The sequence below is a fragment of the Phyllobates terribilis genome, unplaced genomic scaffold, assembly GCF_046119375.1.
Source record: "Phyllobates terribilis strain yellow unplaced genomic scaffold, ASM4611937v1 Scaffold_4__5_contigs__length_816908805, whole genome shotgun sequence".
Taxonomy (NCBI): Eukaryota; Metazoa; Chordata; class Amphibia; order Anura; family Dendrobatidae; genus Phyllobates; species Phyllobates terribilis.
The window spans coordinates 289149735-289177330 of record NW_027362764.1 but is presented as its reverse complement, the minus strand read 5'-3'; the positions used below and the strand labels follow the sequence as shown (position 1 = coordinate 289177330).

At 39.9% G+C, this 27596-nt stretch overlaps 1 protein-coding gene across 1 annotated transcript in view; it reads right to left on the bottom strand.

Moving 5' to 3' along the window:
• Positions 1–27596, bottom strand: part of STAC (SH3 and cysteine rich domain) — a 474096-nt gene that overhangs the window by 347976 nt on the left and 98524 nt on the right. Inside the window, exon 2 of the mRNA XM_073678295.1 lies at positions 612–891. Coding sequence (XP_073534396.1) covers positions 612–891 — 280 coding nt within the window. The remainder of the gene's footprint in view (positions 1–611; positions 892–27596) is intronic.

Sequence of the window (27596 nt, the reverse complement as noted above, 5' to 3'; positions counted from 1 at the left end):
AGTACTCTGGACAACTTTTTTATCCAGCCCTAAAAAATAACAGACAGCAACTGGATATTTTTTTCATTTAACATTGAAATTCATGGAAAACAGATCTCAAAGGATGGTCTTCTGTTATGCTATTCTTTAACCGATCTGTTTTTTATGCACTTTACCTGCCCATAAGATACATCTAGTAAAATGGATCTGTTACAAAAGGAAGAAAAACAGTTACAAAATGGAAACCAAAGTGTGCGTCCAATTTTCCTTAGTTTGCTCTGCTTGTTCAGATTTTTTTCAATACTTTTAATTCTTTATAAGCGAATGACAACTGCAAATGTGAACAATGCCTAAAAAAAACCACCCAATACCTCTTGGAACACATATATACTGCAAGAATGTATATGTATTATATATAATGCATACTGACAAATTCAGCTAGTCAAGTGCCAAATAAAATAAGCTCTAGAGTTGACTTATATTCTACTGAGGAGCTTATAAGATAAAGAAAACAAGACAATAAAGAAGGTTTTGCATCAGATAATATGATCATATAATTATTATAAATTAGTTGCTGTGTACATATGTGTCCCATCTGTACAAAATCATTTTGGCTGTTATGACAATCTTACCTACAATCATGTGGTTGCACACATCACAAAAAGTTGGCTTTTTAAAGATGTGCTCCTGAAAAACATGTGCTTTGCTGTCAGGTGGCTGTGGGACTTTGGTAGGGGTTGAAGCCTGAGTCTCCGAGCTTTGGATCTGGTTGGCATTGATTGGACTACCTTCTGGCTCCAAATCTACTTGATCTACTTTCATTTCAATATTAGTTCTTTGGAAGAAGTTGTCAGCACTTTTACTCCGTACACTCTTGGTCTTGAATGACAGTGATTTCTTTAGTTTCTGGAGCTGTAAACAAGAAAGAAATATTTAGAAATCAGACATTTGACTTTTATTTAATAATATTTTTTTCATTAAAGTATTAGCTACTAAAGAAAGTTTGTAATGGAAAGCTAAACACTCATAGCCTTGTAGAAAGCTCAAAAATTACTGATCATTTGATATTTCTTATAGATCTAATATTTACAAGTCTTCATCATTACAGTGTGAAGGCCAGTTTAGTTAGAAAAATTCTTGAAATCCTGTTCTAAAAAGAACCATTGTGTCCTTTCTACCATAAAAACACCGTGTGACATTTTCTATAGACATATTAATAAATAATTTAGTCTAGTAAAGTCAAGGGAAGGTTACATTCGACCAAATCCAGAAGAATCCAGTTTATAATATGTCAAAAAGTCCTATATCATGGTGTCAAACAAATACATGGAACATAGGGACTGAAGAGTAAATCAGTCTCGCACTGTTGAAAAACCTAAATACTATGAAAAGGCCAAACATATGTATAAAAAATCACTTACTGTCATTCTTTGACAAAGATTTTCTCTCACACTATGTAAATGATAGTTCACCAGCAAACCCTGAGGAATCAAGAGTAGTAATACAATGCCTTGGAAAACTATTCATACCCCATGACCTTTTCCACATTTTTTCAAGTTACACCCACAAACTTAATGTATTTTATTGGGATTTTATGCGATATACCAACACAAAGTAGCAAGTATTTGTGAAGTGGAAAGGAAATGATACATAGTTTTCTAAATATTATAAATCTGAAAATTGTGTTATGCATTTTGAAAAGATGTTAAGAAGTTCACAGCACTTTATGTAAAAGCAGTTGGCTGTTCTACTGTTATGAAATGGAAATGTGTTAAAGTAAATCTGCTACCAGTTTTTTGCCACCTTATTAAAGGATAGCTTGATGTAGAGAAAGATATCTAATGATGTTTCACTTATTGGACAGCTTGCTGTAGTTTTGATAAAATCATTGTTTTATCAGCAGGAGATTATTACTAGAGGACTAGTAAACCAACTGCCATGAAGTCCTCCATATTCACGAGCTCTGATTGTTAGCTTTCTGCCTATGCACAGTGCACACAGACACAAGACGCTGTCAATCAGTGGTGTAGGCAAGGTTATACAGAGCTCAGCAATCAAAGAACTGGTAGATCTGCAGCAGATAAACATGTGATTTTATGAAAACTGCAGTAAGGAGCCCAGTAAGTGATATGTCCCTCAAATCAGGGTCTCTGTCTCTACATTATGCTGTTTTCAGGTGGGTTAACAAAAACCTTGCAACAGACTCCCTATAAGAATAATGGAAGGAATCATATAAATAATAATTAATTAGAAGGTCATATAAAGGAACAAATATATATATCAGTGTTACTGGCTGGAAATATGGTCTCTCCATTTCTAGTGTCAATGGCTGAAAACATTATCAGTCAATTTCAATATATATATATAGAGAGAGAGAGAGAGAAAGACTAATGTTTTCAGCCAGTAACATTGTAAATGGACTGATAATGTTTTCAGTAATGTTATTCACTTGATTTGTAGTGCCCTGGTCTGGCATTGGTCTTCACTTCTGCACCTAACATAGCAACATATTAACATAGTTTTTAAGGTTGAAGGAAGACTAAGTCCATCTAGTTTAACCCATAGCCTAACTTGTTGATCCAGAGGAAGGCAAAAAAAAACCCATGTGGCAAACACTAAGCTCCACATTGGGGAAAAAAATTCCTTCCCGACTCCATACGACAATCAGACTAGTTCCCTGGATCAACGCCCTTTCAAGGAATCTAGTATTTATAACCTGCAATATTATACTTTTCAAGAAAGGCATCCATGCCCTTCTTAAATTTTAACAGTGAATCACTCATTACAACATCATGCGGCAGAGAGTTCCATAGTCTCACTGCTCTTACAGTAAAGAATCCCCGTCTGAGATTATGATTAAACCTTCTTTCCTCCAGACATAGAAGATGCCCCCTTGTCCCCGTCTCAGGCCTCAGAGTAAAAAGATCAGTAGAAAGGTCTTTGTACTGTCCCCTCATATACTTGTACATAGTAATAAGATCACCCCTAATCCTGGCATTCTTGACCCAGCAGCTAGTGCTGACTAGGCCCTATTAAGCTATGCTGTAATGGCTTGATGCACAAAATGATTAGGCCTTGTGTCTAGGCCTCACATGGTGTCATGCCATCTCAGGACCAAGTATATGCTAGAGATGCAAAGGATATCCAAGCCAGAAGTCAAGATTGGCTGTCACAGAGGACCAGACTGGACACTGGAGAAAGGCAGCACAAATCAAAATGATCTTGTCTACTTTGGACAGTTACACTTTTGATTGCTGAACTATCAAAGACAAATTAATTGCAAAAGCCTTCACATGTACTGTAAGTTGGGAGGTATATATATATATACTGTTAGAACCCTCCTGCTTGTTTTTTCTATCTTGTGTTTTGCGGTCACGTGACCATCTGCTTTTATATTCCAGATCCACCCTTCTGGCTGTGCTGGACTTCAGTGTTCGACTGTTTCTCTAGCCTGGTGCTTCGGTGCCTTTCTCTGTCAAGTTCGCTTGGTCCTCTGGGACCTCTAGTACATTTTGTCAGTTTGTCTTTTTGTGTTCTGCAACAACTTCTGTTTAGGAGGTGTCCCATTTTTTGTCCCAGTCCTTAGTTCTTTTAGGGACCCCTCCCTTAATTCTATAGGTCTTCGTTTAGACTAGCCAAGGACTAAGGCGGGTCTGTTCACTAGGAACAGGCAGCCCGCTACATCGTAGGGATTCAGCTTAGCTTTCCCCTATCTTTCCTTAGTTCATGTTGCAGATCATAACATATACACCATTTATTCCATGGCGCTTTACATGTGCAAAGGGAGTATACATACAAAAACAATTACAATAACCTTGAGCAAAACGTGATGGCGACTGGTACGGGAGGAGCGAGGACCCTGCCCGCGAGGACTCACAATCTACAAGGGATGGGTGAGGATAAAGTAGGTGAGAGAAGAGCTGGTCGTGCAGTGGTATAGTGGAGCGAGGGGTTACTGCAGGTTGTAGGCTTCACGGAAGAGGTAGGTCTTCAGGTTCCGTTTGAAGGTTTCCACGGTAGGAAAGAGTCTGATGTGTTGGGGTAAAGAGTTCCAGAGTAGGGGGGATGCATGGGAGAAATCTTGTATGCGATTGTGGGAAGTGGAGATAAGAGGTGAGTAGAGCAGGAGATCTTGTGAGGATCGAAGGTTGCGTACAGGTATATATCGGGAGACCTGGTCACAGATATATGAAGGAGACAGATTGTGGATGGCATTGTATGCCGTGGTTAGGGTTTTGAACTGGAGTCTCTGGGCAATGGGGAGCGAGTGAAGGGATTGACAGAGAGGAGAAGCCATGGAATAGCGGGGGGATAGGTGGATTAGTCAGGCAGCAGAGTTTAGGATAGATTGGAGGGGTGCAAGAGTGTTGGAAGGGAGGCCACAGAGCAGGAGGTTCCAGTAGTCGAGGCGGGAGATGATGAGGGTGTGCGCTAGTGTTTTTGCAAATCTGTGGTTGAGGAATGTGCGGATCCGGGAGATATTTTTGAGTTGGAGTCGGCAGGAAGTGGAAAGTGCTTTGATAAGTGGTTTGAAGGAGAGATCAGAGTCCAGGGTTACCCTAAAGCAGTGAGCTTGCGTGACTGGGGAGAGTGAACAGCCATTGACGTTGATAGATAGGTCAGGTGGCCGGGATGAATGAGATGGTGGAAAGATGATGAATTCAGTTTTATCCATGTTAAGTTTTAGAAATCTAGCAGAGAAGAAGGATGAAATAGCGGACAGACATTGTGGGATTTTGGTTAGTAGGGATGAGATATCGGGTCTGGAGAGGTAGATCTGTTTGTCATCAGCATAGAGGTGATACTGAAAGCCGTGTCCCATGCCAAAGGTGTAGATTGTTAAGAGCAGAGGTCCTAGAACTGAACCTTGGGGGACACCAACTGATAGGGGGTGAGATGAGGAGGTGGTGTGTGAGTGGGAGACACTGAATGTCCTGTCGCTTAGATATGAAGAAATCCAAGATAGGGCCAAGTGTGTGATGCCGAGAGATGAGAGAGTCTGTAGTAAGAGGGAATGGTTCACTGTGTCGAAGGCAGAAGAAAGGTCTAGGAGCAGGAGAACAGTGTCGCTTGGATTTGGCAGTTAGTAGGTCATTGGTGACTTTAATCAGGGCAGTTTCAGTAGAATGGTGCAGTCGGAAGCCAGATTGGAGGCGCTCAATGTTTATATGTGTAGTATCCTGTGTTGTTGATGATAAGACTGTATTCTGCCCAGCAACAGGCAGTTGATAGGGACAGCAAGAGTTAATGGTTGGGAGTCGCCCAGAGTGTGAGGAAATAGGTTCAAAAGGCGCAAGCTGAAGGTTTTACAATGGCCCTCACAGTCCCATGATCTGAACATCATTGAAAATCTCTGGCTAGACCTCAAAATAACAGTGCATACAAGACAACCCAGGAATCTCACAGAACTGGAAGAATTTTCCAAGGAAGAGTGGGTGAAAATCCATCAAACAAAAATTTAAAGATACGTGGTTGCCTACAAACTTATATATAATTTTTTTTTTTGGAGATCATTTCATCTTCAACTTGCTAGTCTATTGTGGATTTTGACGTGGATTTAGGATCATTATCAATTTGTAGAAGCCATCCTCTTTTCAACTTCAGCTTTTTTACAGATGGCGTTATGTTTGCATCAAGAATTTGTTGAAATTTCATTGAATCCATTCTTCCCTCTACCTGTCAAATGTTCCCTGTGCCATTGGCTGCAACACAACCGCACAGCATGATTGATCCACCCCTATGATTAATGTTTGACGAGATATTCTTTTCCTAAAATTCTGTGCCCTTTTTTCTCTACACATACCTTTGATCATTGTGGCCAAAGAGTTCTATTTTAACCACATTGGTCCACGGGACTTGTTTCCAAAAATGCATCAGGCTTGTTTAGATGTTCTTTCGCATACTTCTGATGCTGAATTTTATGGTGCGGACACAAGAGAGGTTTTCACTTCCATGAAGGCCATATTTGTGCAGGTATAGGTGCTGGGAATGGTAGTAGTTTCTGCGCTCTCTGGAGTCATGACAAACCATTAGTATGGATAAAAATGTAGGTTTATTGCCTACACGTTTCAGAGTCCACCGACTCCTTCCTCTGGACAGCCATACATAACAACAGGGTAATAAACATACATGGTTTAAATACAAAGGGGAAAAAAAATCAAAAAAGCCATCAAAGAACAGAGGGAGGGATGTGTGCAATCACATGCCTATTACCGTCACATGTTTAGAACAGACTATCTAAAGATATGCAAATTGCAAGTATTTTCTACTAGGTAGGGAAAATGAACATATGTTGAAATCTGCCAAAACCCAAATAATTAAATAAATAAAATATGTTAGTATCGACGTGACATACTACTTGGGATGCAAACTGGTAGTGAAAAGGGAAAAAAAAAAAGGAGTGGATTGCTACCTGTAGAGCAATAGATTGGTACAATTAACAGTTGTGCTAGTGGGTTTATACAGGTTCAAATGACCTGGTAACTAGAATTATATCTGTAAATAAATAGAATAATTTAAAATTATTGAATGGGTCGCTCCTCATGTTCTAATATATGCTTTAATGGTTTTATAAAAATATAAATATTTGTATCCATGTTCATTTTATTTATTTCAATTTTAATAAAATTCACAAAACACACTTCTATGAGTTAAAATCATAGTGAGCTCACCCTTCACTGTCTGTGGAGCAGGTACAGAAAATGGAGAATCAAGAGAATGAGCCGATCGCTGCAACAGGAGGACACTCTGAGATGGAGTATGGAGATGGAGATGTTGTTATGTATGGTTGTCCTGAGGAAGGAGTCGGTGGACTCTGAAACGCTTAGATAATAAATCTACATTTTTATCCATACTAATGATTTGTCGTGACTCCAAAGAGCGCAGAAACAACTTCCTTTCCAAGCATCTATCTCTGACATATCCATAGGAAGCTGCAGCATTTGGAGTCCAGGCTTTATAGGTGTTGTGTCCCACACAACCCTATTAGGTGAGCAGTTTTTAATTCTTTTATGTAACATTTATTAATTGGATAAGACCCTATTGCGCTCTTGCATTTCTCCATATTTGTGCAGGTGTATCTGAACAGTAGAAAAACGTACCACAACTCCAGAGTCTGCTAAATCTTTCGGAAGGTCTTTTGCAGTTAAGCAGGGGTTCAGATTTGCCTCTCTAGCAATCTGACGAACAGCTCTCACTGAAATTTTACTTGGTTTTCCAGACCTTATCTTGCCCTCCACTGTTCCTGTTAACTGCAAATTCTTAATTACATTTCGAACTGAGAAAAGGGCAACTTGAAAACACTTTGCTGTCTTCTTATAGCCTTCTTCTGCTTTGTGGGCCTCCACCATTTTTATTTTCAGGGTGCTAGTCAGCTGCTTAGAAGAACCCATGTTTGCTGTTTTTTGGCACAAGGTTAGAGGCTGGGTTTTTATAAAGCTGGAAAATTTGCATTACCTGGCCTTTCCTAACCATGATAGGGAACAAGTCATAACCCTAACAGGCTAATTAAGGTCTGAAACTTTAGTCAAAGTTATCTAAGCAGGCAAATTTCCAAGGGTGCCCGAACTTTTGCATCTGCACCTTTTCCTTTTTGAAATTTTTAAAATAGAAAGGAAATGTGTGATCTTTAACTTTAGGCCTTTTAGAGATCATTTCATCTTCAACTTACTTAATTGTTCACAGTAACAGTAATTATGACCAGGGGTGCCTAAACTTTTACATGCCACTGTACAAAAGGATCAGGATAGCAGAATCTCTCACTGTTAAAGCTTAAAGGATATGTACACCCTTTGAGAGCATTTTTTTACTCATTGCAAAAGGTGATACCTGCAGTAAAATTGTGCAGAGTTTATTGATATGATATGAATTTAAAATACCACAGATTAATTTCCACACTCATTCAGCACATATTTCTTCAGCACTGTTTGGATGAAATTTGCTAATATTTCTTCCATTTTGCTGGTACTATAATGCTTTGTAGGTTTTCCTCCTGAAAAATCTTAAAGGATATGACACTATGTATCTACATTGTGTGAACATACTCTTAGAATATTTCTTCCTCCTGAAGATAAGCAGCATCATTGGTGAATGGCAATCTATTATTCCCATGAATCCACTGAAATAATGTCGAAATGAGTTAAAATGCGAGGAGTGGAGTATGAAAGATATTACAGCTGCCATGCATTTTCACCAGAAATGTTACTGCTCTCAATGCTAATACGAATTTTAGAAACTTATGGCTAGCTTTTAAGTCTGTAACTTATAGATGTAAAACAGTAGAGTCAACTGATCTTCAATCCTTTTACAAGAGATGGCTCAAACATGTTTGCTGGACCAGATAGCCCCTACTAATGCTGTTTGTAGTTTCATTTTATACCACATTGGCATTGTTTATTTTGAATGTATCAACAAGAGAAAATACTTAATATATTTAATGTTATGTTTTATCTGTGTGGTGTTTTTGAGAAACATACCCTGATGAGATGGGGTTATTGTCAGTTATGCATGGAGGACGCTCGGCTGTCAGACCTTGGACAATATTCCGAGGTGAGTGTGTGTAGTCCTGGGATGACCAAAGTTGTACATGTGAGAGTTGTTATATATAGTGTCTGAATTGTGTTAAAAAGGTGTCCAGTGTCTGAGAGCTGAGAGGGCATGTGACTCGGGAGGGGTGTGCATGTGATGATGTGTTACAATGCCCCTAAAGTGAACAAGTGTTGAAAGGCCTGTGTTTCCCACCACCTTTGCTCAGTCACGGAAGGCTTTCACAGTCTGGAAAGGCCCGTGACAGAGAGGTGAAGTATTAATGTAACGCATCAGACTACATTACTAAAGGGGTAGTTGCCTCTGTGACTGCCATAGGCATGAAAGACTGGCTGTATGAGAGCAAATCAGACATTAATCATAACTGGAAGTGGCAAAGCGTGGGAGACAGAGTGGAGTTTGCCGGCAGACCCAAATGAGTGCAGGATTGGAAGGGAGGTTGCTGCGGAAGAAACTGAACGTCAGTTGCTGAGGAAGTCCTACAGCCATGAGGACAGGAGTAAGACAATATCAGAGGCAGTGAAGATCCAGTTGTGGCAGGCCCATGACACCCACACAGAACCATTTGAAAGGAGAGACACTATCCTGGTGTTATTGACGTGTGGGTGAATTTGGTGGTGGCGAGGTGTGAGGCCTGGCTAGAGCTGAAATAAGGCCTGACAATGTGGTGCTCAATGAAGGGGTGATGCCAGGGCAAACACTTGGAAGTGTGAGAGAAATAGAAGAGTAAAAGTTGTTACTTACTACTTGTATAAAGTTCCTCTAATCTTTAAAGTCTGTACCTCCTGCTGAATGTATTACCATTGAAATGTTTTATGTGTTGTGATTTTCTGTTGTGCACCCTCCTTAATGCCTGGCACTGGCAGATTAAAGGGTGTAGTAACATGCATACATAGCAGTTATCTCTCTGGATAGCAGTAAAATACTCATGTTAATATTCACATTATTGAGGTACACTAAAAGACTTATTAACAAATTTCCCATGAACTTGTCAATACAAAGGAAATCCAAAATATTTGTTTCAGTGCTGCCATTAGGGACAGTTTGGATTCCCTATATACATTATATCATAGGAATATAGTTAAGCGCGAAAAATAGCCCTGCTGATGTAGAGAATCAGTAGCGGTTATAGTTTCCCAGGCTGCAAGGCTGCGCATCTCAGGGTCATACCAACACCTTCTATAGATACCAATACACATTAGTCTGTCCTCCAATTCTTATAAAATTGTCAGGGGCCACCAACATTAATCTAATGAGTAGGAATAGCTTTACTAATAGTTTTCTTGATTAGTAAAGGACCCTTATTTTGGACAATTTTACTTTTGAGCCTGCATGAAGCCACCAGAGCGACATTTTATATCTATACTATAGAACAATACACCATCATGGTAACATAAGGCTTATAAATAATATATAAAAGTATTTTATTTCACCAGAATCCACTGCAGTGAGTCACATTCACTTTCTTGCTAAAATGGCTTTTCTAATGGCCTAGCAGGGGATGTAGCAATCAAACCTCATTAGTGCATCTATGGAGGGAAAATTATAGAATCATGAAGTGACTAGAATGACATTCATTATTGATGTGACATGTGCTGTAATTTAGAAGGGTTGCACTAAACCAATTAAATTGCATCTTTTATCTTATGTTACCCAGATTCCTGCTGCACAAGTAAAGACATTCACTTCTATCATAACCAGCTTGTATTGTATATCTTAGGCTTTATCCTAAATGGTTATTTACTTTCTTTCAAAAGGCGCTTGGTGTTTCTATTTGCCAGAGGAGTCATCATGGCAGTGAAATTAAATCAATGTGACGTGTGGTACTAATGCTCAGGGAATGTATTGTATGCTAGACAATTTATGATGATACAGGACGATATGAGTCTGTTACTGCCTCCTGTATGTGAATAACTGCATTTATATCTACTACATAACTAAGACAAGCTATTATATTTACCTACAGTACTTACGGCCAGATTATCGATGAAGTCAGTTTACATGTTTGTATGGAGTGAAGGAATGGCAGCCACTTAGAGCTGTGCTCCATGAAGCCTTGGGTGTCTAAGCTCATCATACACTTCATCACTCGTAATAAAGCCTGAGCTGCGTTGCATCAAGCCTTGATAGAGCACCTTTTACTGACAATATGCGATCACATTTATTTTATTTTGTTCACAACATTATTTTTTTCCCATTTCTTAAATTGCATCAACAAAACTCTTAATAGAAATTCACTACTTGCACCAATACCTGCCCCCACTAGAGAATGCAATATACAGTAGTCCCCATTTCTTAGACGCACACAGTAGAGCCAATTTCCTAGCAAATAGCTATTAGTATTTGAAGTGTTGAAGGCCACATCATAGGTTTCCTTTAGGTAATGTAAGTAAATAGAAACACATGCACATGTTGCCCCCAGAAGGACAGAAGTTCACAATATCTCTCTAGTGTCATCTGTGGATACAGGTGACACTTGAAGCTTTTGGAGTGGAAGCAGTGAAAAAATATCCAAAATTGATAATAATGTCAGTTGCTGTCAATATCATGTTTTCTGTGTTGCTTTCTCTCCAAAATTCTGTTGAACATTGTTTGTCCACAGCCTCTTTTGTTGATCAGTCTTACTTCTGAGTCTGGGGTATAACGAAGTGATGCATGCCTTGTGCATCAACCCACCTCATTATTCCCTGGCTAGTGTCACCCTTATCTATTGGAATTAGAACTCTTAGTAGCTGCTACCTTACTTGTATCACTCATAAAAACTTTCATGCCAAGTTCATGAGAAGGTCAGTGTGCACAGTACTTTAGAGATGACATTGTACACAAGCATAATGAGCGGCGACTATAACCCCACCCCTGGACCTGACTGACAGCTGGCTCTGTATTGATGCACTGCTGAGCCGGCTGTCAGTGCTGGGGTGTAGTTACAGCCATTGATCATTGTGTACTGAGCGGTGACTGAAGGCGCACATCTTTAACCCGAGGAAGAAAGTTAATTTCCTTCCGGCAGCATGGTTTTCAGTGCGGCGGCCGCACGGCTTCTGAACGCTATTAAAGGGACTCTGTCAGCACAGAATGACTGGTCAAACCAAGTACAGGTGCTCAGTGCATCATGGCGGGGCCAATCAATTACTGTAAATGCACCTTCCCACCTGCTTGGTGGGGGTGGTGATGGAGGGAAAACCAGGGCCGGCTCCAGGTTTTTCTGGGCCCCGGGCGAAAGAGTCTCAGTGGGCCCCTATAACACATACCACCATTCATGATGCAGAGATACAGCGGAGAAATATATATATAGTACAATGCAAAGATTTTACTTCTTACATTACATGAGTGATATCTAATGTAAATTCCACAATAGCTCAGAAACCGGTGAATCGCTCCACACAGAATACTGGCCCCCATATAACGCTCCATACGGAATACTGGCCCCCATATAACGCTTCATACAGGATACTGGCCCCCATATAACGCTCCACATAGAATACTGGCCCCCATATAACGCTCCATACAGGATACTGGCCCCCATATAACGCTCCACACAGAATACTGGCCCCCATATAAGGCTCCATACGGAATACTGGCCCCCATATAACGCTTCATACGGAATACTGGCCCCCATATAAGGCTCCATACGGAATACTGGCCTCCATATAAGGCTCCATATGGAATACTGGCCCCCATATAAGGCTCCATACAGAATACTGGCCCCCATATAACGCTCCATACAGGATACTGGTCACCTTATAAAACTCCATACAGGATACTGGCCCCCATATAACGCTCCATACAGGATATCGGTCCCCTTATAACGCTCCATACAGGATACCGGTCCCCTTATAACTCTCCATACAGGATACTGGCCCCCATATAATGCTGCATGCAGGCTGTTACCCCCCACATAATGCCCCATACAGGCTGTCCCCCCTTATAATGCTCCATGCAGGCTGTTACCCCCCACATAATGCCCCATACAGCCCCCCCTTTTAATGCTCCATGCAGGCTGTTACCCCCCACATAATGCCCCATACAGGCCCCCCCCTTTTAATGCTCCATGCAGGCTGTTACCCCCCATATAATGCCCCATACAGGCTGCCCCCCCTTATAATGCTCCATGCAGGCTGTTCCGCCCCACATAATGCACTATGCAGGCTGCCCCCCCCCTTTATAATGCCCCATGCAGGATGTCCCCCCCTTTATAATGCCCCATGCAGGATGTCACCCCCCTTCTCTTTATAATGCCCCATGCAGGCTGCCCCCCCTTTATAATGCCTCATGCAGGATGTCCCCCCCCCTTTATAATGCCCCATGCAGGATGCCCCACCCTTCTCTTTATAATGCCCCATGCAGGCTATTCCCCCCCCTCTATATAATGCCCTATGCAGGATGTCCCCCCCCTTTATAATGCCCCATGCAGGATGCCCCCCCCCTCTCTTTATAATGCCCCATGCAGGCTGTCACCCCTCCTCTTTATAATGCCCCATGCAGGCTGTCACCCCTCCTCTTTATAATGCCCCATGCAGGATGTCCCCCCCCTTTATAATGCCCCATGCAGGATGTCACCCCCCTTCTCTTTATAATGCCCCATGCAGGATGCCCCCCCCCTCTCTTTATAATGCTCCATGCAGGATGCCCCCCCCCTTCTCTTTATACTGCTCCATGCCTCCATACATTAAAAAAAAAAAAAAAATCAAATACTCACCTCCCTTCTCCTCACCTGCTACCTGCTGCCCGCTGCCTGCTGCCCGCCGCTCGCTGCTCGGGTCCGGACTCCAGCGTCTCCGGCGTTGTCCCGCTCAGTGTTCCCTGTGACGGCTCAGGGGAGGGCGCGGTGGAAAGACGTCACCGCGCCCTCTGACCTGAGACGTCACAGGGAGCGCAGAGCAGGAAGACAGCTGATCTGCGGAGGCACGGGGAGAGGTAAGTATCCTACTGCCGGGGCCCTGAGCACGCGGGGGGGAGCGGGCGATGACACCGCTCTCCTCCGCCCATAGCCCAGCGGGGTGCGCGACCGCCAGTGGGCCCCTCTGCCTGATCAGGGCCCCGGCATTTGCCCGGGTGCGCCGGGTGCTGACGCCGGCCCTGGGGAAAACAAGCAGATGGGAAGGTGCACTTAATTGTTTGGGCACTCCATGATGCACCGAGCACCTGTACTTTGAACAATCATACCATGCTGACTCCCTTTAACTTGCAGATTAACCCCATATCTGCCGGTTAATAGCGTTTTTTCACAAGACGGGTTCTCTTTAAGTTTGCCACCCAAAGAATCAATTTCTTCAAATGCAATCTTGAAACATGCAAGTTACAGGACAGGTTACTTCGTTATATAATGTAAAGATAACATTGATTTGTATATACCAGTGAATTCGACTTGCTAGTACCCTTACATCTCTGGCACATAACAGAACGCTGAATACTGAGCCTGTATATCCTCTTAGTACTTAGCCATAAGCAATGATTTATATTGATTTATTACAGAGATATTCACCCCTGAAATCACGAGTCTTTAGGATGAAGTGACATGCTGTGGCTGATATATGGCCAAGATGCAAGTGGCAATGGAACTTATAATATTGGTAGATTTTTAGTCAGCATGGATTCTTCTTTGTCATTGATGGCCAATAGCAAAGAAGTCCTTTTCTGATTTAATTTACCAGTCAATGTAATGCAAAGGATTATTAATAGGATATGCAAATACAGTATATCTGGGCAGACTAATAGAGAAAAGATCTGTTCTCTTATTAGCATGAACATCACAAAAAATATTTTGCTGTCTGGACAATCGGAGCTATTAAAAAAAGTCCACATATTCATGAGAGGAGCTTTTGGGCAAGAAATGTAAGGGAAGTACTCAAGAAAAAGAATATGGATAATCTTTATTCTACTAACTATAATGTTATGTTTTGGGACAAAAAAAAACAGAAAACTCAGCAGCTTAACATACAAATTCTCTGTAAATTAACACATTGGAAAGTCTATGAAGAAAAGAAGAAGGTATCTAAACACATAACATATAAGAAGACCAAACGGGGGCACGTCTTTTGGCTTTTGATCTGTGCAGGATGGTAATTATACACTGGGTTACATTGGGCTTAAGGGTGTGACTACAAGGGTAGCAGGCATATCAGGTACAATGGGGCTCAGCGGAGGGTGCTTGCCTTTCCTTATGAGACAACCCCGATAGTGAAGAAGACTAGCTTGTGACAATACTTTTACATATTCCATATTTGATGAAAAGTAATATTTGAATTCAAACTTTAACTTAAGATATTTTATTAGGAAGTCATGCAGGTTGGGACAAATTTGTGGATTTCTTAAACAAGCCATCCTAGAACAAATCTCTATTTCTTTTCAGCAGTAAAGAGGATGGGCGCGATTCATTAAAGGGAACCTGTCATGTGTAAAAATGCTATTAACCTGCAGATATGGGGTTAGTCTGCTGGTTAATAGCGGTTCTGAACCTGTCCGGTGCCCACACTTAGACCCCTGTTGCCTGAAGGAAATGAACTTTATTATTCCTGGAAGCAATGACTGGAACAGTGCCAGTGCCACTCCCATGACTGAAACCTGAACGCTAAAGGTTATAATAAAGTTCATTTCCTCCTGGCAGAGGGTGTCTAAGTGCTGGCACTGGGCTGGATCAGAACGCTATTAACCTGCAGATTAACCCCCATATCCAGAGGTTAATAGTGTTTTTTTCACGTGACAGGTTCCCTTTAAGACTGATGATTTGTATGCCAGTCTTAATGAATGAACCAGTAGAGTAGGATGCACCTAACTTCTTAATAGGCACATGCCACCAAATAAATTAATATATTATAGCTGGCATGCATTTTCTCCAGAAATGTTACTCATATCAAGTAACATTTCTGGCATATTTTACGCCATTAAATTTTGATGAATTTGCTGGGCAGGCTTGGCCATGCTCTTTCTCGCCCTGCAAAAGCTTCAAAAGTCACAACATTTATTAGAAACTTTGATTTACACAAAAATTTTACAACATTTTAAGGTATTTTACAATAGAATTCTGGCATAAATACTTTCATGAATCAGCACCCATATCATTGCATTTTGTCCATGTGTCAAATATTGCTTGAAATGGAGGTGCATAAGGGGATGGAGCTTCGACAGAAAACATTTTTTTTATCTCACTAAAGATAACACTCAAATGAAGCAATTTATTCCATCTAATTTATCATTCATTAGAAAACCTGTTCTTGATAAATAGAAGATGTTTAAGTTGTATATTGTAGATTTATATATTCTGCATCTTCTGGGTATTCTGAGCTCTCAAGACTTTTGAAAAAAGATTATTTAGAATTTGTTGAAAATATATGTATTATATGTGAAGGAACAGCTTCTCTCCATTCTTCATGCTATGCTAGACAACTTATCTGAAAATGCATGTCTACTGTTTTTCTGTGTACCTATGAGGCTCAAAAAAACTGAAAAAGAAACAAAATAATTTGGGCATAAACAAAAAGATAAATGGAAAAAATGCAAAAGTATGACACAAAAGATGAAAGCAGCACATTTGAGCAGATATATATGCAGCTAATAAGGACAAAATAAGGGTTAGAAAAAGCTTCTTCATTACAGAACTGGTCTAAAATGTATAGACTATAATGCTGATTTACCAAAGGCTTTACATTTATTGCCTACATAACCAAGAATCCCCAAATGCAGCCCACTTTTTAGGAATGAACCCCTAATTTTTTTAAATCTGATCAGAGTAACTTTATGTAGTAACAACTCTGGAATGCTTCAACATATCCCATTGATTTTGAGACTGTTTTTTTGTGACACATTATATTTTATAATAATGGCAAATTTAGGTTGATATGTTTTGCGTTTATTTATAAAAAATATCAGAAATTTTACGAAAATGTAAATTTTTTTTGCATTTTTCAAACTTTGAATGACTATCCCTTTGATCCAGTTATCCATATCACACAAAACATTAATAATTAACATTTCCATCATGTCTGCTTCATTACATCAGCACCATTTGTAAAATGTTGTTTTATTTTGTTAGCATTTTAGAAGGTTTCAAAATGTAGCAGTAATTTTTTATTTTTTCAAGAAAAGATCTCAGGGTGCCAATGGGGTTAAAGAGGAAGCCCCCACTCTCTGTTAACCATTTAGATGCTGTAGTCACTATTGACAGCAGCATCTAAGGTGTTAAACGGCCATGGTCGGTGCCAAAACTGATCATGGCTGATGCAGCAAGTTGTCAGCTATAGTGTACAGCCGACAGCTACAGGATAGTCACCTGTCGGGGGTTGCCAGTCTCTTATATCGCAGGTCAGTAAAAATACATATTGGTGGTCACTAAGGGGTTAATTGCTTTTAATATCTTCATCTTTATGCATTGACAAATAAAATTGCATTTTTGTGCATGAGTATGACATAGAGATGTTCATTTATCTAAATTGGACTGTTCATGCACAGATAGCAGAACGCTGATGACTGCCAATCACTAAGCATATTAGTGCTTCCTACTGTTCCTGATGTTAGTGACAGTAGGGTGCAGAATAGGGAAGAGTAGAGAAGGTTAATACTTATAGATCTCATGCTGCTCCAGTTGTCTTGGGTTTGAAGGTTGCCTTTTCCAGACGGCATGTTTCAGCTCTTTCCAAAGATGCTCAATAGGATTTAGGTCAGGGCTCATAGATTTATTAATTTATTATTACTTTTGTCAAATTCAAGTTATTTCTGTGAACAATTGTGGGTTTTTCTTTCATTAAACGAGGGGTACCAACAATTTTGACCACGTGTGTATGTTGTTAAAAACATTGGAATAAGCCAATGCGAAAGAAAAAAAATGTTTTTCCAGAAAAATATTTTATTACTGTGCAATAATTCTTACATATACAGTGCCTACAAGTAGTATTCAACCCCCTGCAGATTTAGCTGGCTTGATAAGATGCAAATAAGTTAGAGCCTACAAACTGCAAACGAGAGTAGGTTTTATGAACAGAAGCATAAATCTTACAAACCAAAAAGTTATGTTGCTCAATTGAATTTTATTAAATTTTAAACATAAAAGTGTGGGTCAATTATTATACAACCCCTATGTTTAATATTTTGTGGAATAACCCTTGTTTGCAATTACAGCTAATAATCGTCTTTTATAAGACCTGATCAGGCCGGCACAGGTCTGTGGAGTTATCTTGGCCCACTCCTCCATGCAGATCTTCTCCAAGTTATCTAGGTTCTTTGGGTGTCTCATGTGGACTTTATTCTTGAGCTCCTGACTAGGCCACTCCAACACCTTGACTTTTTCCCTCTTGAACCAGGCCTTGGTTTTCTTGGCTGTGTGCTTTGGGTCGTTGTCTTGTTGGAAGATGAAATTACGACCCATCTTAAGATCCTTGATGGAGGAGCGGAGGTTCTTGGCCAAAATCTCCAGGTAGGCCGTGCTATCCATCTTCCCATGGATGCGGACCAGATGGCCAAGCCCCTTGGCTGAGAAACAGCCCCACAGCATGATGCTGCCACCACCATGCTTGACTGTAGGGATGGTATTCTTGGGGTCGTATGCAGTGCCATCCAGTCTCCAAACGTCACGTGTGTGGTTGGCACCAAAGATCTCGATCTTGGTCTCATCAGACCATAGAACCTTGAACCAGTCTGTCTCAGAGTCCTCCAAGTGATCATGAGCAAACTGTAGACGAGCCTTGACATGACGCTTTGAAAGTAAAGGTACCATACAGGCTCGTCTGGAACGGAGACCATTGCGGTGGAGTACGTTACTTATGGTATTGACTGAAACCATTGTCCCCACTGCCATGAGATCTTCCCGGAGCTCCTTCCTTGTTGTCCTTGGGTTAGCCTTGACTCTTCGGACAAGCCTGGCCTCGGCACGGGAGGACACTTTCAAAGGCTGTCCAGGCCGTGGAAGGCTAACAGTAGTTCCATAAGCCTTCCACTTACGGATGATGCTCCCAACAGTGGAGACAGGTAGGCCCAACTCCTTGGAAAGGGTTTTGTACCCCTTGCCAGCCTTGTGACCCTCCACGATCTTGTCTCTGATGGCCTTGGAATGCTCCTTTGTCTTTCCCATGTTGACCATGTCTGAGTGCTGTTCACAAGTTTAGGGAGGGTCTTAAATAGTCAGAAAAGGCTGGCAAAAGAGATCTTTAATCCACACATGTGAAGCTCATTATTCTTGGTGCCTGAACTACTTCTTAATACTTTAGGGGGACCAAACAGAATTCTTGTGGTTTGAGGGGTTGAATAATATATGACACTCTGAATTAACTTTTAACGTTTAAAAAAAAAAAAAAATTTGCTGCAGTGCATTTCCCACTTCCAGGCTGATCTACAGTACAAATGTCACAATGCCAAGTAAATTCCGCATGTGTCAACCAGCTAAATCTGCAGGGGGTTGAATACTACTTGTAGGCACTGTATAAACAATTGTGCCATTCTTGTAAATGCTCTGATGTAATGATCCAGAGAATAAAGGTAAAAATGTATGTAAAGCATTTAAATATGCATTGCTTAAAATAAGAAATAAAAAATGGTAAAGATCCTGTTCTGCAGTTTAAAGTAATAATAAGTTAATCAATGAGTAATATGTACCTCAAAGTGTTACGCCTGAAAAATATAACCTGCCCTGCAAAAAACACGCCTTCATATGGCCATGTTGAAAAAAAATGGAGAAGATATAATAATGCTGCATCCTGAAGACATAAGAAGCCGTATCTGGTAATGGAGGCACAATACATGTTGTCAGCTGCTACATTAAAATGATCATGGGACCTCACAACATTTTATACAAACCTTTCCTACTACTAATTGAGTTCACTGCACAGAAGTCTATATATCTTACACGCTGTATACATTGCCCTGAATCTAGTTAAATATTACAATGTACCGTAGGTCTTTTAAACTCCATTGATCATTTTATACAATTACAATGTATCTAACTGTGTATATATTCAGAATAATTCACAGCCATGTTTCCAAAAACTGACAATATCTGCCGGCTGCAGGATGACTTACTACGTCGTACGTGTACACACTCTTACAACTTGTAGGGCAAGCTCATAAGTCCGCCTGCCAGAGCTACTGGCATATATCACAGGGCCGTGAAAGCTTTTTTTTTTTCCTGGTTGTTAATGAAACCTTTGAACATTAGATCAAACAACATTTTCATTGGTATATTTTAATTTATTAGTCGTTCTGTTTAGGCTACACTGTGAGAGTTAGAAAAGATCCAGCGTGCAGTATTAAAAGTACTGCACCCCAGATGTAAGAGAAATGACTATAAATTGTGGCATGTTTTAGAATATAGTTTACAATACGATTTATAGCATAATATAGTTTATAAAATGATTGCGTTATTTTAAGCATTATTTCCTACCTGCACAATACTGCAATAGTAGAACGTGGATTGGGTATTTCCTTCCAGGTATTATTATGGCATGGGCTTAAGATCTGCGCCTGTGCCATCTGCAGCTGATGGCAGCTGTAACATATAGCTCACATCCTGTAAGAGTGGCCAAGATTGCATTTAAGTCCCGTTGTGATTGATTAACCCCTCAGATGCTGCTGGCGTCATCTAAAGGGAACTTGTCACATGTTTCATACCTCCAAACTGTTTACATGGTTATCTGATTAATAGTATGAGCTGTCAGGCAAGCAGAAAAAGGTGGCGCTGGGGAGGGAATAGAGCCAGAGAGGCTGAGCCTTGGGAAGTGCTTTGGGATGCCCAGAGCACTCTAGCCTCATTTGCATTTTAATTAAAACAGCATTTTTGGGGGGGAGGTTTTTTTTATGATATTTGGGAAAAATGTAAAGAAATCCTCATAACTCTACAATCACCACCAAGCTGCTTACTCTACAGTGATGTTTGAGAATATCAGTGCAGAGCAAAATATGGACTGCCCAGATGTTTATACTCTATGGGCAGTCCAAAATTAGTTAATTGAGCTTTCCTAGTGTATTAATTAGCTTCTCCTGTTCATTGAGAGAAGCAGGAGGGGTGCACATGTGACCACAAGAATGCATATGAATCTTCACATGATGACCCTCGAAATGGCGACCAGAGCTGAATCCTTTGTATCATGTGTATACAGCATGATACATTGCTTTATGATATTTGTTCCTAGTCAAACAAAACTCTTCAGGCCATGCTTCCACAAATCCTGTGTTTTTTTTTTCTGTTGCATTTTTTTTGCAGAAAATCCACTGCGTTTAACAGCTCAAAACTGTTCAAACAAGATGGATGTGATTTCATGAAAACTCCTGACCATTGCACATATTTTGATGTGTTTTTTCCTATATGCTTTTATCACAAGCTTGAAAAAACTCAATCACATTTAAAAAAAACACACAAAAAAAGTTTCTTTAAGTCTGCATGAAAAATACATTAGAAAGGGACAAAATGCAGAAAAAAAACAGGAAAACCCCAATAGTCAGAGAAGATTGCTACTGCATATTTTGGTGCCGACACCTGCACAAAAAGGATAGCAGAAAAAGCTGCGCATGGGAAAATGGACTTGAGCTTTAACAATGAAACTTTTTAAATCTGACAGTAATGCAGAAGTCCTGAAGCTAATGCTGCTTTGCTTGAATTCAGAATTACAGCCAGAGAATGCTACTTAGTAATGTAAACCCATAATGACAACATGGGAGCAGAGCTTATATAAATAATTATAGTTTACTGTGTCACTATAGTTTCAGTCAATCAGGCTTCGCCTAGCTTAATATAGCATTTTGCAGCCATTTACAACATTTTTACTACTGTTTTTAACAAAACCTGTCTGATCAAATATTGTTTATTGCAAATTTTTGAAAAGCTGCCATACAGTACACAGACCCTGATTCAGAATTATTCAGATGTCTGTTTTTCACGTACGTGTTCTATCCTTGAATGGATACATAACCATTAGAGTCTTTGGACGACCGTGTGTCCACAAAAACAATTATGGAGATATGTCCTTTTTTTTGATCTTGTTAAAAATCACTGATATCTGTATGAGGCCTCAATTAAGACAGGCATTTTGTACTCTAGTTTTGAAGAGGAGTGCTCTATAGTAAGATGCTCCAAATTCATTAACCATTTATTTTCTGATTTTAAGCTTTTGTTTTAAACTACACTTCTTCCAAGAGCAATGATTTTCCTATTTTTCCATCAATATAGCCATTTGAGGGTTTGTTTTTTATGGAACAATTTGTAGCTTTGAATTACACCATTCACTTTAACATTTAACACACTGAAAAATGGGAACAAAATTCCAAGTAGGGTGAAATGGTTAAAAAGAAATTGGAATTTTGCCATTGCTTTTTTGGCAATGGCAAAATTAACCTTTTTGGACCTGGCAGTATGATTATTCAGGTCAGTATGATTACTAAGGTTAGAGTTGGACAGGTCATTTGAAATTCAGATTTGATCACTTTGCCAAATTTTACAGAAAAGATTGATTTGCGGCCAACACATTTGTCGCAAAATGTAAGGATGAAAAGCCTCTAATTGATGGAAAATAAGTATAAAAAAGGTTTAATGTCTACTAGGGTTGTATAAAACCCTGTTTGAGCTCTTCATTGAAAACAAAGCCTTAAATGGGTTTTCCCACAAACAAAGTACATTTTAATCAATAGATCTTGAAATAATAAGTTCCACAACTGGATGTGTTAAAACAATGTTACTCTGCAGCTCTCACTGAAATTTAGCTTGGTCTTCCAGACTTTTTTCTTGACCTCCACTACTCCTGTTAACTGCCATTTCTTAATTATATTTCAAAATGAGGAAAGGGCAACTTGAAAACACTTTGCTATCTTCTTATAGCCTTCTCCTGCTTTGTGGGCCTCCACCATTTACATTTTCAGAGTGCTAGGCAGCTGCTTAGAAGAACCAATGGCTGCTGTTTTTTGGCACAAGGTTAGAGGAGGCTGGGTTTTTATAAAGCTGGGAAATTTGTATCACCTGGCTTTTCCTAATGATGATAGTGAATAAGCCATAGCACTAGCAGGCTGATTAAGGTCTGAAAACTTGGTCAAAGTTATCTGAGCACACAAATGTCCAAGGGTGCCCAAACTTTTGCATCTGCCCATTTTCCTTTTTGTAATTTTTAAAATGTAAAAAATGACTATATATATATTATATATATATATATATATATATATATTGCTAAATTACAAATGAAATGAGTCATCTTTAACTTCAGCCCTTTTAGAGATAATTTCAACTTCAACCTGCTTAACTGTTCACAATAACAGCAATTTTGACCAAGGGTGCCCAAACTTTTACATGCCACTGTATATACCAGGTGTCACTGTTTCTTCTATCTTGCTTGTGATGTCTCAATATTTTATATGTACAATATTTTCCTTGCTTGTTTTATAAGTTGGATAAAAATGACTGTCTTTCATTATGTTGGGTCTTGCATTTACTATTATCGGGGATGTTAATAGTTGATAAAAGCCTTACTACATGGATTGTGGTTGTAGGTGTTTATTAAACCAGAATATGTGTTAAACCTTAGGTTGTTCAAAGTACTGCTGTTATCAGAGTAAAAGGAGGCTACTTTGAGGAATCCAGGGTTAAACCGACATGAGAAAATAATAGCAGATCTGAGCTACCCCATAGAATAACACTGGTCCAAGTGGTATCAGATAAAACATTGCATAGCACTCGGCCGTGTTATACGCTTTCAAGAGCGAGTCCTTATACATTTCACTTTGTTTCACAGGTGTTTCTTTACTCCTTGTATACAGATGTATTCATTCATGGTTTTGCTGCCTTTAACTTGAATCTAGAATGAGCTCAACCTAATAAGATTAAGGAAAGTCAATGCATGAACAAGCATATCCAAAGTTTTGACCGGTACCGTATCTCTTTTTAATTATGATAATAAAAAGCATATATGTATCCTAAAACTCATTTACTTGTATTATTTTTTTATTAGAGATGAAGGATTTGTAATTTACATTTTGAATCAAGAAACAATCTAAAAAAATAACAGCAATTTCCTGATACAAGTGCTCCAACAAATGAATGGAAACAGATCACATAGTTATAAATCTTTACACAATAAGGCTATGTGCCCACGATGCAGAAATGCTCAGGATTTTTTCCTGAGTGTTTCTGCATCTCCCTAGCAGAAAAAAACGCATGCGGATTGTACATGCGGATTGTATATGCGTTTTTCCTGCCAGGGACATGCAGAAATGAAGTGTTCTTCACTGGCATTTCCAAATGCGGGTTGACAAGCGCTTTCCAAGCGATTTTAGCATCACTTGGAAAGTGCTTGTCAACTTGGTCACACTATATAAATCCATGCAAACGGCATGGATTTATATAGTGTGACCGTAAAAGAATGGTAAAAAAATATATATATATATATACTTACCCTCCGATGGCCCGCACTGGCTTGCTTCACCGTCCCTGCTGCCAGCAGCGGTAGAGTGAAGGACATGACCCATCACATGACTCTGACATCAGCGCAGGTCCTTCATTCCATCGCGAACTGCAGCCAAGCGAGGAGGAGCGCACCGTGGGCCGCCAGAAGGTAAGTATATATTTATTTTTTATTTTATTCTTTTTTTTTACAGTTTTCAATGGTACCTAGGTCCGGAGGAGAGTCTCCTCTTCTCTAGACCTGGGTACCATTCGCACATTGGAACACATGGAATGCACATCTACTTATGCAGTGACAGTTAATCCATGCGTTCTAATGCAAGTCAGTGGCGGCAAAAACGCAGCACTTCCGCAATATAATTTGTAGTGCTGCGTTTTTTTCCGCAATGATAAGCCGCAGCGGAAATTTCCGCAGCATGTGCACAGCACATGAGGATTATCATTGGGGAACATGGCAGGCCTTCTACCAAGCGTTTTTTAAGCGTTTCTGCAGCGTCTTTGCCACTGCGGAAACGCTTAAAAAACGCATCGTGGGCACACAGCCTTACATCATTTATATAATGACAACATCTGGTCTAGAAATCCACATTTAATTGATTCTAAACACATAAGATGTGCAGTATATCACAAGGGATCATTCAATATTGTGATCATTAGGTAATACTGCCTAAGCAATTCTTACAAGGAGCCAACTCAAAAAGAGGCAAAAATGGCACAGCTACTCCCAGACTACAGGAAAATATCCTTCTGCATTGCTTGTTTTTATTAGATGACTTTCTTTGTAAAACATATTTAAACAATGTCATAGTTTATTATGGTTTGTATAATGCCATGCTGTACAGTATAAAATATTATCATTATCATCACTGAACTACGGTAAACTAAAAATATATTTCTATTCTGATAGTAATTATAGTATCACAGATGGTATAAATCAACTGGGTACAATATAGGAAAATATAGTGGTAGTTGTCAGAAAACACATTCGGCAGTAGTACACGCATATTTACCTACTTCCTATAAAGCTGAAAATAGAAACAGATGCTAAAAATGCCTGCCAGCTGCATGATATGTACTGCGGCTCTGTGACATTGAATTAGTAATGCAGCACATATCTCTGGAGCTGTCTGGGTACCCAAGCAGTTATTTATAGCAGATGTTTACAGGAGATATGAGATAGATAGACAGACAGACAGACAGACAGACAGATAGATAGATAGATAGATAGATAGATAGATAGATAGATAGACAGACAGACAGACAGACAGACAGACAGATAGATAGATAGATAGATAGATAGATAGACAGACAGACAGACAGACAGATAGATAGACAGACAGACAGACAGACAGACAGATAGATAGATAGATAGACAGACAGATAGATAGATAGATAGATAGATGATAGATCTGTTAGATATGTTACATGATGAACCTCATCGGCACCAGACTATAGACTTATAATAGTGTCCACAAGCTTAGAGATTCACATCTTATTTAGACTGCCATGCTTTGCACACAGATTATAATCCTTTACGTTGATTCCTGTCTCATATTTATGTTAGGGCCAATTTCAAAGAAAGACAATTCATTAGTTATTAAAAAGAATCTGTCAGCATTTTAGTAAATACCTGTATTACCCATGAAATAATGCTGGGCTGGGGCATCTTTCCATAGATCTCAGTGTTGTTCCATCCCTGAGGTAGTCTTCATGAATATTTATGAATAAATTGGCAAATGGAAATAACAATTTTCTTCGTCAAGGAGGTGTGTGCCTACACTACCTGGCACAGACCGCACTAATTGGACAGAGACACAACCCCTAACTGTAACAGTTGCCAATTTATTAATTTCTAGTAAGAATTACAGAGGAAGAAGACAACACAGAGTTCTAAGAAAAAAATGCTTTAATATTATTACTTTGTGGAGAATACAAGTATTTAAAGAAGCACTACGATGAATATTTTTTTTAATTAAATGTGTGTGTATGTTTACGGTGTATAGTGTGAGTGTATTAATATACTTGCCAACTGCCACTCTCTCCATAATCCAGCGTTGTTCTGTTCTGCTTCACAGTGATGTAACAACCACGTTGGTTCCAGCTTCCTGTGTTTCGCTTCTGTTGGTGGGTGGCAATGTACCTTCATTGTCGATGATGTAAGGCATTAATGTGGCAGTCCCTGTTTAATTCCCTAGCGCTTGTGATGCTGTCTGGACAGGCAGCTGGAAGATTAATTCCTAGCTTGTTAAGTATTGACTCCTGCTGTGAGCCCTGGGTAGGCCAGCTTTCTATTTAAACTCCTGAATACCTGTCTCCCATTGCCAGTTATAAGTGCTTCTTAACCTAGTCCATACCTCTGTGATTAGTTATGATAAATCTAGTGTTTTGTTCTGTTTCATCCTTGGCTCATTTACTGACTATTCCTCTGACATATGATTTTGTCCCTTGTCTGTACCTTCTGTTCTGATCTGGCAACCTCACTATTTCCTGCCAGTCTGCTCCACAGGACAGCAGCTACTACAAGAACTCAACCCAGAGTCCCTGTGTAAGTTCACATCCATGAATAAAAGTTAAAGCGTGAAGGCCATTGCTACTGTGGAACCTGATAATGAAAGTAGCTATCGCAAGGAGCCACTTTACAGGTAGAAGACGAAAAAAAACAACTCAAATATACCTTTGAATATTGAGTTTTAGAATATTTTCCTATGATTTTGCTCTTGGGTTGGTGATGATAGCTCTGTAGATCTAAGCTGTTTAAAATCACCATTTAACAGTCATACTTGCCATTATCTGACAGCCTTTCACATGATATGAGTACAGCAAATAGCTTAGATATTACAGTTCACTGAGTGTAAATAATTAACCACATTCCACTATGTTGCTTATGTACAAATTGCTTTCATTTAGCCTCTTTAGCATACAGCATTATGCAAGGGCCATACACATGAAATATTGCTCGAATGAACAAACATATATACCTATAGAGGAAGCCTCTGTTTATCATTTTTCAGATATCATACAGCTGAACATGCATGTATATGGACTTTGGGAACACAACGGTTGGCTCAACCCATCTTTTGTACATGCACAATTTGTTATAATACAGTCAAATTTAGCAGTCTATGTAAGATGGATTGAGGGCACGTATCCATATTCTTTAATTGGTAAAAACATATAATACCAGAGATTGCTGAACAAACAAGGCAAAAATATGCTGCACATTTCCATAACACAATACTGAGTATAGAAGCCCTTAGTGTTAGGCGTCGGGCATTCGCTGGATTTGAAATAGGTTCAGAACCATCAGTGGACTCTGTGGTCTCCCATTTCTGTCCAGCTGGGGCTGATGCTGCTCAGCATTACTATCAGTCCCAATGCCTAGCTAGTGCACGAGATATACAGGTTGTCTCTCAAGTCTTTGTTCCTAGCAACATGAAGGATAGGTTGCGGAGGGAGACAGGGCTGCTAAAGCCTAAGTCCAGGATTCTCTGTACTGAGCATGCCCGCGACATGGCGAACCGTGATTGGTGGTTTGGGAGTCAGCTGATCCGGTGACCTGGCACTGCCTGATTGGTCGCGGGTGACGTCACCAATGGTGCGACGGTGGGCAGGGATTAATCTTTAAAAAACCCGCCCACAAACATGGCGGCGCGCTCTGATCAATGAGCTGTGATGGTGTTGTGTGGACGCTTGGTCTCTTGGGCTC